General features: G+C 47.2%; 1 protein-coding gene across 3 annotated transcripts in view; it reads right to left on the bottom strand.

Annotated features, from left to right (window-relative positions):
• ARMC3 (armadillo repeat containing 3) overlaps nucleotides 1–13712 on the bottom strand; it is a 641613-nt gene that overhangs the window by 453321 nt on the left and 174580 nt on the right. For all 3 annotated transcript variants that reach the window (XM_029588706.1, XM_029588705.1, XM_029588707.1), the window contains exon 3: nucleotides 2970–3087. In XM_029588706.1, coding sequence (XP_029444566.1) covers nucleotides 2970–3087 — 118 coding nt within the window. The remainder of the gene's footprint in view (nucleotides 1–2969; nucleotides 3088–13712) is intronic.

The following is a 13712-nucleotide window of genomic DNA, read 5'->3' on the forward strand; positions in this document are numbered from 1 at the left end:
CCTAGGAGAAGTCCTCCTGCACATCCTAGGCATGTCAGTTTCCCGGACAGATGGGACAGGTTTGGACAGCATGGCCAGATTGGCCGCAGTACATGCATTACCCCGTGCGTTTATGAAAACGTTTCTCCTTGGAAGTTAAATGGCTTCGGCCTAGTTGCATAGGCTCTTCCTCTTTTAAGGAGGCAGACGGTATGCTTGAGGCAATAGGCACAGGTTTAGTATGGTTAGCCCCCACGATGGTCTTTCGTGGACTCTTAGCCTCCTGAGTTCGGTCTCGAATACGGTGGTCAATTCTCCCAGCCAGTTCCATCAGAGACTCAAGGGTATCAGACAAATCACGAGCCACCAATTCGTCCTTTAAGCGGGAGCTGTGGCCCTCCATGAAAATGTCACATAAACATCTAGTGTCCCAATCTAGTTCGGATGCTAAAGTCTTGAATTCGATCACAAAGTCTGTGAGTGGCTTATTACCTTGCTGGAGGTTAAGCAAGGCAGAGCCTTGCTTAACCTCCAGCAAGGTAATAAGCGAGCAAGTCTGGCGAGCAAGGCAGACCTAGCTCTGGCGAGCTAGGTCATCAAAGACAGACTTGAAAAGTTTTAGAAATTCTGCTAGGTCATACAGGATAGGATCTTCACGTTCCCATAACGTTGAAGCCCAAGCCAAGGCTCGTCCTTCTAGAAAAGAGAGGATGTAAGTGGTCTTGGATGCTTCTTTGGGAAAGAGGGTAGGCTGTAAAGAAAAATGTATGCTGAATTGATTAACAAACCCTCTGCAGATCTTTGCTTCACCCGTGAAACGGGTTGGAGTTGATAAAGGTACAGTGGTCTTAATGGTCACCACTGGAAACAGCAATTCTTTCACTGGAGTTACTGAAGTATTCAGTTGAGCATGCAACTGATTGAAGGCAGTAGCTAGGCTTTCCAGAGTCTTCTGTTGCTCAGTGATCCGCTGGGCTAGACCAGGAATGGCCTGCAAGGCCACGAGCTGAGCCGAGTCCATGGAGTTAGCAATCTGTTGGGTTTGTGGCATAGTGTGGACTCTTAGTTGCAGTGGAGATGACTCATCCCACGAGGAGGAACCCCATGGGGAACCACTGCGATAGGCTAGACTCAGAGAGCAGACACTGTAGATGGAAAGCTTTATTGTACTGCTGTAGAAAGATGGTAATAAGGCAGGAAGAGATGGCACTGTAGTCCAGCAAGGTGCCAATACATTCAGACAGCCTCAGATGGAGAATCTCACCCAGATGTACAAGGTTGGTAGTGTTCCGCTGAGCAGGATAAGCCGAACTTGGTAGGTGGAAATGGACAGCTGGATCATAGAGGTACTCACTGAAGAGTAGTGCAGGAATCCTCCTGGTAGGTAGTGAAGGTGGGACCCGAGGTCCGTGATACAGGATACTCTGAGTTGGATAGGCCCTCGAGGAGTGAGTACCCGGTAGCACAAATGATCCTGTAAAAGAAGAGAGAGAGACCCCCGATAAGCGGTTGTCTAGTTAGAAGTAGAAAACCCCGAAGGGTCGTTAGAAGCGAGAGGCCCCCGAGGAGCGGGTGCCCAGAGCTTCTTCAGGAGCGAGATACCCCAGAGGGTAGCGAGGAGTCTAAGTGTGCAGCTTAGAAGCGGTCAGAGTAGCTAAACCGAAGTCCTTGCTAACTTGTTCCTTAGTGGTAAAGCGGAGGCTTAAATACCCGGAGGTATTGATGTCATGCGGTGGGGATGCCCACGAGGTTCCCGTCATGAAGTGTAGATAAGCGTAGGCAGCATGCGCGCGTGCGCCCTAGGAGGCCATGGGAAGGAGCATGGCAGACGGGAATGCCCATGCTGAGTTGGAGAAGCCGAGGGTTTCGGCATTCGGCACCGGAGGCAGCCATCTTACCCATGGATGAGGAGAAAGTCAAAAAAGAGGTGAGACAGAGCGGTCGCAGCCGTTTACGACCAATGAAAGCAACACTGCCGGAGCCTACCATGCGGTATCTGAGCAAAGTCTAACAGCGGGACCTAGCCAAAAGGCCACTCAACATGCCAAGCTGCCATGAGTCTCCAAGCTCTCTTGGAGGTGGGAATGGATGTCGGATCAGTGCACCAAGGTTCAGAGACCAGAAGGGGAAGCAAATTCTTCCCTCTTTTTTTTTTTTTTAACTCTTTACCTGAGCTCAGCCTTTGTTGGCAGAGTATAGAGTTGTTCTCCGGCTGTGAGGGAAGACAGCAAAAGTCTTTACCACCGCACTTGGCTTCCTACACCCACTAGCCTCTCAGCTGTTTCTCTCTCTACAGCTAAGTCCACGCCCCAAAACCTATTGGACCGAGGTACTCTACTGAGGGAGGAATCCGCAGATATCACCTCAGGAAAACTCGACTGAGGGAGGACCCATAAGGTATCACCACAGGAGAGCGGGGCAAATTAATTTCCTTCTTCTTTTCTCCTTTAAAATTTTTTTTTTTTAAGAAATCCACAGTAGGGAGATGTATGTCCAACATCCACTGGAGATAGAGAATACTAGCAGGCTGATGTCATTGCAGGGATACATATATACTGTGATGTCAGCTTTGCTCCATCTCTATCTGCTGGTAAAGGTAAACCACTGATCATGGATTAACCTGTCTGAATGCTATGAAACATTCATTTACATTGTTAGGAAGCTTGTGTTTTTTCTTATGCAGTGACAAAATAAAATTTAAAAATAGTAAAAAGAAAACAAAAGCCTGCAGAGAAACCATTAATTGTAAAATGAAATTATGTTGTATGAAGTACAAGAAATTCTATGAAAAAACAAAGCACATAATCTGAACAAAGGAATTTTAAACAGGAAATTGGGTTTATTTTGTTATAACTTCAAAATCTGGCTTATGAAACTAATGGGAACATTTGCTGAAACACAGGGTTGTAGTGTCAATGAATTTAATGTAGTATAGGAAACTTAGGAATTGGAAACAAAGGCCAATAGTCTAAGCAATCTGTGAAACAAACCTTTTTCTGCAAATCTGTAGATGGCATCACATGCTTTGGCTAAAATATCTTCCTCTGGAGAGTTAAGCATTAACACCACAGTTGCTGCATTTTTGCTTTCAATTATCAGTGGATCAAACTGAAAAAAAGAGAAATGGTACATATCAAATCTTTAAGGAAAATAAAAATATTTTTGTACAGAATTCAAATGGTTAAGAATGGCATGCAATATTAAAGCAAGGGAAAGTTTCTTTTTATTCTTGCTATTATATTCAACCAGTCAGTTTCAAAGAAAGCATGTTTGCTCACTATAAATGATGTTTGCATAGACAGCAGGATAAATTAGCCATTTCTTGTGGGTGGCATCATCCAGCGGCACCAAATGGACGTCTCTCCTACCTAGTAGAGCTTTGAGCTCTACCAATGATGTGGAGGATTTTCCACATCGACGTTGCCTCATGAGCCTCCACATCTGTATCATAGCTAAATCTAGCTAGCTAGTCAACTCTCCAGGGAGGCGGGTGTTATGCCTGTCGGTTGCAGACGGCTGCAACAACTTATGCTCACCTCTCTTTTCCCCGCACCGTCAATTCTGGGAAGAATGGCGGCCTCTGCTAACCCATGCCGACCTCGCCAGCGTCCTCAGGACAGCGTGGGCGCTGCCGACCACCATCTTGGATTCGGAACCACTTAGGTGCGTGCACACACACAAGGGCCTCCTTTCTATATGTCATGACGAGAACCTCGGGGGCATCCCCTCCCGATGACATCAACTCGCTATTGTACTTAAGCTAACCGGCCCTTGCCTTCTACGAGTTACCAAGGAGTTCCCTCATTGCTGAATCCGCTTCATTCTAGAACTTCCTGTTCCTGACTCTGGTCTTGGCATATGACGCTCTGAGTACCTGCTCCTCAGGGGCTCTTCTGCGTTCCTGGCTATCCACTCCTCGGAGGGCCTTCCAGCCTGACTATTACTGACCTGCCTCGCACCATCTCTTGTAAGTACCACTATAAGACTTCTACGATAAGAACTGTTCTGAGGATTCTCTGCGATGTACCCTATGCCTCGGGTCACTACGTCTCTCTTTAGTAGAGGTATTTCTGCATACCCTGCGCTGCAGAGTATTGGCACACCAACTACAGGAGCCACTTCCGATTTCTGCACCTCATCCAGCTCATCTACATCTACTGTACAGACATCCTCGGTGTACCCCGCTCTGCGGGCCACTACCGGATCTGTATTCCCGAGGTAGCCTATATTCATCTGGAGGGATTCCCAGGGTACTCCGCTTTGCGGGCCACTACCGGATCTTCATGTCTGTGGTATCACTCTGGGTATACCCCACTGCATCAAACTGTACTATTGCACCTCCCGCTCTGCAGGCATTAACTCTTTCTTTCCTTCATAATAAAGTCTCTACCTACAGCTGTGTCCTACGCCACTGAGACTATGCCTGCTGACGGTGAGGCTCACAGGGTTCCTCCCTGGCCTGGCCCAAAGTCTGGCCGAACAGCAAAGGACATTAGACACACTGGCTAACACCTTCAATCAACTAAACTCTTGGCTAAACTCTGCATCTCTGCCTGACAAGGCACTGCCTCTCCACCTACTGGGCCTATAAGACTCTCTGTGCCCTTGCCGGCACCCACTCGTTTTACAGGTGATCCCCTGCTATGTAGAGGCTTCCTGAGGCAGTGCTGTATGCACTTCTCCTTACAGCCAACCTACTTTCCAGTCGTAGTGTTCAAAACTACATACATACTGTCTCTTTTAGACGGAAAAGCCCTGGCCTGGGCTTCACTTCTCTGGGAGCGTAATGATCCAATTCTCAGTGATTTGACGGGCTTCCTTGCTCTCTTTCATTTTGTATTTGACAGCCCCGCTCACAAGATCATCGCTGGATCTGCACTCCTACATCTCCAACAAGGTACTAAACCTCTGACTGTTTATGTTATTGAGTTCAAAACCTTGGCCTCGCAGCTACATTGGGTCCTGGGTTGACTGCGGACTATTTTTCTGGAAGGTCTCAACTTTCACATCAAAGACAAATTAGAAGCACGTGAGCTCCCTGATACCCTGGACTCCCTCATTGATCTCGTGGGATGACTTGATCGTCGTCTGCAGGAGCGGTCACAAGAGTTAAAGGGTCCTAAAAAGATGTCACCAGGAGTTCCACGCTCTCGTCCAATGCCTGCTACTCAGACTACTTCCATACCCAGTATCGAAGAGGAAGAACCCATGAAACTAGGCCGCAGCCACCTAACACCCAAGGAGAGGCATTATCAAAGAAGGTTAGGCCTCTGCATGTACTGCGGACAACCTGGCCATGCAGTGCCCTCCTGTCCTATCTGGCTGGAAAACTCGCCAGAGGACTCCTCCTAGGTCTAAATTCTCCATCTCCTCCACTGACCCTTCCAGTCTCTATTATTTTGGATGCTCTCGAATTCCTCACATTAGCCCTAGTGGACTCCGGTGCCAGGGAAACTTCATACTCAGACAACTCGTAGAACACCTATGAATCCCCACTGTTCAGACACCTACGCCACTGCTGTTATCCTCCATACATGGCGAGCCACTACCAGGTAAGGTCTCTTATTCTACTCAATCTATTCCACACAGGGTCACTCCACTCGGAGACCATCTCCTTCCTTGAACTGGATAAGGCAATACACCCGATGGTACTCGGATTGCCATGGTTACAGACGCACTTGCCCCAGTTTGATTGGAGCACCTTGGAACTGTCCCATTGGGGAAGAGATTGCCATGGAAAATATCTACAAGTGGTCACTCCTATGCCATGCCTGACCACTACCACCTCCCTTCTGAGCCTACCAGCAGTATTCATCTTATCAGGACGTGTTCTCTAAGAAGGCAGCAGATACTCTGCCACCTCACCGATCTTTTGACTGCGCCATTAACTTAGTCCCCAATGCCGAACCTCCTAGAGGAAGAGTGTACCCACTTTCTCTGTCTGAAACCAAGGCTATGTCAGCCTATATTGAAGAAAAGCTGGCGAAGGGTTTCATTCGGCGTTCTAAATATCCAGCCAGAGCCGGATTCTTTTTTGTGGGTAAGAAGGATGCATACCTTCGCCCATGAATAGACTACCGCGGCTTACATGAGATCACCATGAAGGATCGCTATCCATAGCCTTTGATCCCTGAACTCTTTGATAGGCTCCAATGGGCCTAAATAGTCACAAAACTGGACCTCAGAGGGGCATATAACTTGGTCCGAATACGCCAGGGCGATGAATGGAAGACAGCATTTAATACCCGCGACGGCCATTTTGAATATTTAGTCATGCCCTTTGGCCTTTGCAATGCCCTGGCCGTGTTTCAAAACAAGATGAATGAAATCTTCAGGGACATGTTGTACAGCTGTGTAGTAGTATATCTTGACGACACACTGGTTTTTTCTTAAAACCTGCAGAACCATCAAGTAGACGTCGCTAATGTTCTACAAAGACTAAGTGATAATTGTTAGAAAAATGTTCCTTTCACCAGGAATCAGTTCCTTTCTTAGGCTATGTGGTATCCAGCCAGGAGTTCCAGATGGATCCGCAAAAAGCCAAAAGCATCCAAGACTGGCCTCAACCTACTGGACTTAAGGCTTTGCGAAGATTTCTCAGATTCACAAACTACTACAGATCCTTCATTCATCACTATTCTACCTTGACCGCACCCCTTACAGCCTTGACGCGGAAAGGAACCAATCCCTCTCAATGGTCTGCTGAAGCCATAGACGCCATCCAGCAACTCAAAGAAGCGTTTATTCAAGAACCATGTCTTCCTCACTTGGATCCACGACGACCATTCACTGTCGAGGTGGATGCTTTGGACTTCGGAGTTGGTGCTGTCCTTAGTCAACACAGTGACACCCACACCTTGCATCCCTGCTCCTTTTTCTCTTGGCGTTTCTCTTCTGCCAAGCGAAGCTATGGGATAGGAGACAAGGAGCTATTAGCCATCAAATTGGCTTTTAAAGAATGGAGTTCATGGATCGAGGGTGCACAACATCAGATAACGGTTTACACTGACCACAAAAATCTTGAATACCTATGACATGCGCAACGCTTAAACCACAGACAAGCCCGCTGGTCCTTATTTTTTAACCGATTTGATTTCCTATTGAAGTATCGCCCAGCAGACAAGAATACCCGGGCGGACGCCCTCTCCTGTTCCTTCATACCGGAGAATGTTCCTGATACCCCATGTCATATCATTGACCCTACCAGGGTACTTCTCTCAGCTACACACACAGTTCCAGCTGGAAAGACTGTGGTGCCCCAGTCTCTGAGAGAGAAGATCCTCAGATGGGCCCATGACTCTTTGCTTGCAGGCCATCCTGGATGATCCAGAACACTCACCACCTTACAAAGATACTACTGGTGGCCCTCTATGAAAGAAGATGTACGGGCCCTCTATGAAAGAAGATGTACGGGCCTATGTGGAATCATGTCCAGCTGCGCAAGACAGAAACTCACTACTGCCACCTCTGGTGGTATCTTCAAGCTATATAATAAAAGACAATCTTCTGTGTGTATCGAGTCTAGCCTAGTACTGCAGTTCCTAACGGGGCTCCTCCCCGTGAGAGTGGCCATCACTGCAGTACTCAAACACTTCAAAACCATAACATATTGCTAACTTCATGGATTCGGCTCAGATCCCCACCCGCCTCCCAACATGGCATACTAATTTGCTTTGTTACGGACTGAGGAGCCTCAGCAAATGCAGGAAGATACAAGAGGGAGCACCTCACTGAAAGACTTTGGTGATTTTAGAGAGTTCCGCCACTTAGTCGCACGGAGGACATACCCAGACAGCATGGCTAATTCATCTGCTATCCACGGAAAACACCGTTTACGGTAAGCAAACTTGCTTTTTTCATTTATTTATTTATTTATTTAATGAGTTTTATATACCGTCATTCGGTAAAGCCATCACAACGGTTTACAAAAGCTCAAAATGCAGGATTTTTAACAATTGAGCAAAAAGGGATAACAGGAAGTATATTAAACAAAGGAGAGATATTCAATTGCAAAGATATTAACTGGCATTTGCACTACAGGTTGCACTAAGGGGTGCACAAAGGAGAGAGCCCCTTTGTTGCACCTCTTCGGCGCACAGCGCCTGGTGGCAGGGCACCTTTCAACGGTCGGAGCTGCCCCTTGTGACGTGGGGGGGGGGGCGGGGGGCAGGGCTTCCGATCGGATCTCTCCCTCACATTGCAGTTCTGTTTTTTTCTCTTTTTCAGTTTCAGGTGATATTTATTCTTCTCTTCTGTTCCCATGGCGATGGAGAAGTGCCGCATGGCACCCAAAGGTGGTGGGTGGGCTGCCAGTTCGAGGGCCACTACCGGCTCTTCACGTCTGTGGTATCACTCTGGGTATACCCTATTGTATCGAACTGTACTGTTTTACAGAGAGAGAGCATGTGACAGTAAGAGCCTGTGCTTAAGCAAGACAGCATGTGGGAGTGAGAAGAGAGCCTGTGTGTGTGAGGCTCAGACAGCATGTGCCAGTGAGAGACTGTATGTATGAATGATTGTATGAGAGAGAGCATGTGACAGTGAGAGCCTGTGCTTGAGCAAGACAGCATGTGGGAGTGAGAGAGTGTGTGTGTGAGTCAGACAGCATGTGCCAGTGTTTTTTGTAATAGGCAAGCGCACGTTTACAATCCAAGGTGTGAAGTTTTCCTTCATTGTCATTGGCGTGCAGTTTTGGATGGAAAGTGGAAAAAGTGATGGTTTGGTTAATGTGAAAAACCCAAACCACCTTCGGCAGAAAATTGGGGTGTGTACGTAGTGTAATTGTTATTATTTGTGATAATTGTGGGTGGATCCTTGGGCCAGTGGCAGATGACCATGCCCACAGGGAAAGATCCCGAGAGGGACCACTGGTCAAGCTCAGAGTTGGGAGACAGACACACACTTAGTTCTTTTATTAAACTGCTTTTAGAGAACCACCAGAGGTGGCAGTAGTGAGCTGGAAGAGCCCAGCTGGGCTGTAGTTCCTCAGGCACTGGAACAGCGATCCCAGGATGGCTGAGCTGTAGCGAAACTGAGATAGTGAGTAGGCAGAGTATGCAGAGTTCAGGAACAGAACCTTGATGGTAACACTCACACAATAGTCTCTTGGAACAGCTGGAATGAAGTAAGCCCTCGAGGAGCGACTACCTGGTTCCAGGGAATGCTCTGAGAGAGAGATGGTAACTCACTGGTGTTGTAGGCAATGGTGATTTTCTGGCAGAAGTTGTATTCAGTAGCAGGTCCGGGAAAGTGGGCCCTCGAGGAGCGAGTACCGGTTCCAGACTGCGACCTGAAAAGCAAGAGAGAGAATGAGGCCCCCGAGGAGTGGGTACCCCTGGTAAAGTCCGAGGAGGCAGAGTAGCAAGGTACGCAGAGAGTGAATCCCATCTGTAGTGATACCTGGAGGCAGCTAGGTAGAAAACCCTTTGCTAACTTGATTAGCTAGCAAAACAAGAGACCTTAAATATCTGGTGATGATGATGTCATCTCAGGGGGACGCCCCTGAGGTTCACGCCACAGTCGGTACTTGAGTCGGAGCCGCGCCACACGCGCACCCTTAGGCCTCAGGAGAACATGGCAGAAGGCAGCGTCTAGCAGGTCTGGGAATGCCAGAGGAGGTCGGCAAAATGACGCCGCAGCAGCCAAACTTCCATCAACAAAAGAGGGAGTTGCCAAAGAGGTAAGGTGGGCGGAGTGGAGACTTCGGGCAGCGACGGTCGCAACAGTACCCCCCTTCAAAGGGCGATCTCCTCTTCGAGTACCAGGCTTGGGTTTTGAAGGATGAGCAATGTGGAACTGACGAAGCATCTCTTTGTCCAGGATATTGGTCTGAGGCTCCCAAGAGTTTTCTTCGGGGCCGAAACCTTCCCTTGATAGAAGGTATTTAAAAGTATTGTCTCTTTTTCGAACATGCAGAATCTCTTCAACTTTGAACTCTAAGTCGTCTCCTGCATTGATGACAGGTGGGACATGAGATTTGGAAGTAAATTCGCTGAGTATGAGCGGTTTCAGAAGTGAAACATGGAAAGCATTATGGATGTTGAGACCAGGTGGTAACTTCATATGGTAGGTGACTTTGCCAATACCTTGAAGAACTGTGAATGGTCCCATGTAGCGAGGAGCAAACCGAGAGGTGGGTAGTTTAAGTCTGAGGTGCTTGGTTGACAACCAGACCTTGTCTCCTGGCTTGAAGACTGGAGCTTGCGAATGGTGCGCATCGTAGTACTTCTTAGCACGGTCACTTGCTTTGATTAGCATATCCTTTATCCGAACCCACAGATTATGAATATCATCAGCAGTGGATTGAGCTGCTGGGGACGTCACTAAGAGCTTCAGTGGAAGTGGCGGTGTTGGAGAACATCCAAAAACCACTTCAAAAGGTGACAATCCAGTAGATGTTGTTGGATGAGAGTTGATGGCGAATTCAGCCCATGGAAGCAATTTGGCCTAGTTGTTCTGTCGGAACGTGACATAACCTCGAATAAACTGCTTCATTGCTCGATTCATCTGTCCGTCTGACCATTCGACTGCGGATGATAGGCTGAGGTGTAGTCTAGAGAGATGTCAAACAATTTGCACAAGGCTCTCCAGAATTGTGTCGTGAATTGGGACCCACGGTTGGATACGATGTGAGAAGGTAGTCCATGGAGGTGGAATATGTGCTTTATGAAGAGCTTTGCAAGCTCCAAGGCTGAAGGTATGCCAGGGAGCGCCACGAAGTGTGCCATCTTGCTAAATCGATTCACTGTCACCCAGATGGTATTCATTCCTCTGGAAGTAGGTAAATCGACTATAAAGTCAGTAGCGATGTGTGACCAGGTCCATTCCGGAACAGGCAGTGGTTGCATCTGACCCCATGGTTGTCCAGAAGCGGGTTTGTTCTTAGCACAATTGGTGCAGGATGCCACGTAGGAATAGGTATCCTTTTTGATGGTAGGCCATCAATACAGCTTCTGTATCTTGCGCAGGGTACGGCATAGGCCAGGATGGCCAGCCAGCTTGGAATTGTGTGCCCAAAAGAGCATTTTCTTCCTGAGTCTTTTAGGAATGATAGTTTTACCAGTGGGTACAGACTGAGTGGATGCCAAGAGGATCTTCTTCGGGTCAGTTATGTGCTGTGGCTCATCAGGCACATCCTCTGAAAGAAAGGAGCGTGACAGCGCGGCTGCTCTGATGTTTCTATCTCCAGGGCGGTACGTCAACACAAAATTGAAACGATTAAAAAATAAGGACCATCTGGCCTGTCTGTAATTCAGACATTGTGCGTGGTGGAGATACTCTAGACTTTTATGATCCGTGAATACAGTTATTTGATGTTGAGCGCCTATGAGCCAAGGCCGCCATTCCTCGAATGCAAGCTTTATTGCCAAGAGCTCTTTATCGCCAATCCCATAGTTTTTCTCGGCTGGAGAAAATCTTCGTGAGAAGAATGAGCAGGGACGTAAGGCTTTCAAGTCTCCTGTTTGGCTCAACACAGCCCCTACACCCACATCTGAAGCATCAACTTCAACTATAAAGGGCTTGTTTGGGTCTGGATGCCGCAAGCACGGTTCTGTGGAGAAGGCAGTCTTCAATTTCTCGAACGCGGAAATGGCCTCCGCTGACCATTTTTAAGCGTTGGAACCCTTGTGGGTCATCGCAGTCAAGGGTACAGTTAAAGAAGAATAGTTCTTTATAAAGCTTAGATAATAGTGAACCCCAGGAATCTCCTTAATGCCTACAGGCTGGTAGGTTGGGACCAATTCTTGATACTTTCAAGTTTGTGAGGGTCTATTTGGAAGCCTTCTTTTGACACGAGTCTTTGTAAAATTCACACTTAGAAAGTTTGGCGTACAGCCGGTGTTCACAAAGACGGTGGAGTACTTGCTTGACATCTGCAATGTGGGTGTCCAAATCCTGGGAGAAGATTAGTATGTCGCCCAGGTAGACCACAACATTTTGTACAGCAGGTCCCGCAAGATGTCGTTCATCATATTTTGGAAAATGGTGGGTGCATTGCACAACCCGAACGGCATTACTAGATACTCGAAGTGGCCGTCTCACGTTTTGAAGGCCGTTTTCCATTCATCGCCGCTCCGAATGCAAATGAGGTTGTAGGCCCCCTTCAGGTCAAGCTTTGAAAATATCTTGGCCCCTTGCAGCCGGTCAAACAGCTCCGAGATTAATGGCAAGGGGTAATGGTCTTTGATCGTGATTTCATTTAGACCTCAGTAATCGATACATGGACATAGGGTACCGTCCTTCTTCCCCACAAAGAAAAAGCCTGCGCCAGCTGGCGACTTTGATGGTCGGATAAAGCCCTTCTGGAGATTTTCTTCAATGTATTCCGACATTGCCTTATTCTCAATGGCTGAGAGAGGGTACACCTGTCCTTTCGCTGGCTCAGCATTGGGCTTCAGTCTTATGGCACAGTCATAGGGCCTTTGTAGATGAAGAATATCAGCTGCTTCTTTGGAAAATATATCCCGAAAGGAAGCATATTGGGGCGGCAGTCCTGGCATCACTGGAATCGTAGGCATGTAAATGATAGGCGAGATTTCCTTAAGGCACCTCCTGAGACATTCTGGGCCCCAGCGGGAGAGATCCAAGAATGTCCAGTCAAATTGGTGTTGGTGCACTTGCAACCAGGGTAACCCCAGGATGATAGGGTGTATGGCCCTTTCCAGTACAAAGAAGAGAGCGATTCCGTATGGAGAATTCCATTGCGGAGAGTAACTGGTACGGTTTGGCAAGTCACGTCACCCGATAAGGGCTCTCCATGAATGGAGGATAACAGTAATGGATCTTTCAACTTGATGAGGGGAATCCTCAAGTATTCCACTAATCGTCTGAGAATGAAGTTGCCTCCTGCCCCTGAATCCACCAGCCACCACTATTAATCCACAACCGTGGGGGTAAATACAATTATGCACCATTCAAAACCCACACTTAACCTACTCTTATATTTTTTTTAATTTTTAATTAGACTCATTTATTTCAACCAAACTTATTAAAATTACTATGTGAACTCACACCCAAAAACCGTTGACTCCTACCATAATTTTTATAAAATTTGTTGGGTGTATGGTAATGCTTCATAAACTACCAAGAGCACTCAACCATTAGTGCCTTGTATGTCATTTCTTGTTTAATCATGAGCACCACCGTCCACCCTACCCTATTTTTATTTCGTTTTTTAATTTCCAAAAATTTCTCCAAATATGTGTAGGTTTTATATAGTTTTTACAGATGTTAATTTTGTTTTCATTTTTTAGTTCTTTTTATAAAAATTGAGTGTGAAAACACTATACATCGAACAAAGAATGCCAGGTCGCCAGAGTGTTAAACTAGAGCACAAAATCCCACTTATCTCAACGTTTGTAGTTCTCAAAATTTCTCCATAGCGGCACTTGCCCCAACAAGGCCCAGTTTCGAATGTTCTTCATCAGGGGAAGCCACTCAAACGATGCATGTTACAATTCCTTGTCAACCGTTCTTTCATGTCTTCATTAAAGTTAATACTGAGCTCGCCTCAGCGCTGCTCCTCCACGCTTTCTTTGGTCCACCATTTTTGCAAAGAAGAGCAGAACCGGCGACAGCAGTTCAGGCAGGGTTATCGAAAACGGATTTAAATAAGTCCATAAATCCTTTTATGTCCTGCAAAATGGGGTCCTTGGGTTCCCACAAGGTAGATACCCAAGACAAGGCCCTACCATCCAGGTAGGAAAGGATGTAGGTAGTCTTGGAGAGAGCTG

This window comes from Rhinatrema bivittatum, chromosome 2, assembly GCF_901001135.1.
Source record: "Rhinatrema bivittatum chromosome 2, aRhiBiv1.1, whole genome shotgun sequence".
Lineage (NCBI taxonomy): Eukaryota > Metazoa > Chordata > Amphibia > Gymnophiona > Rhinatrematidae > Rhinatrema > Rhinatrema bivittatum.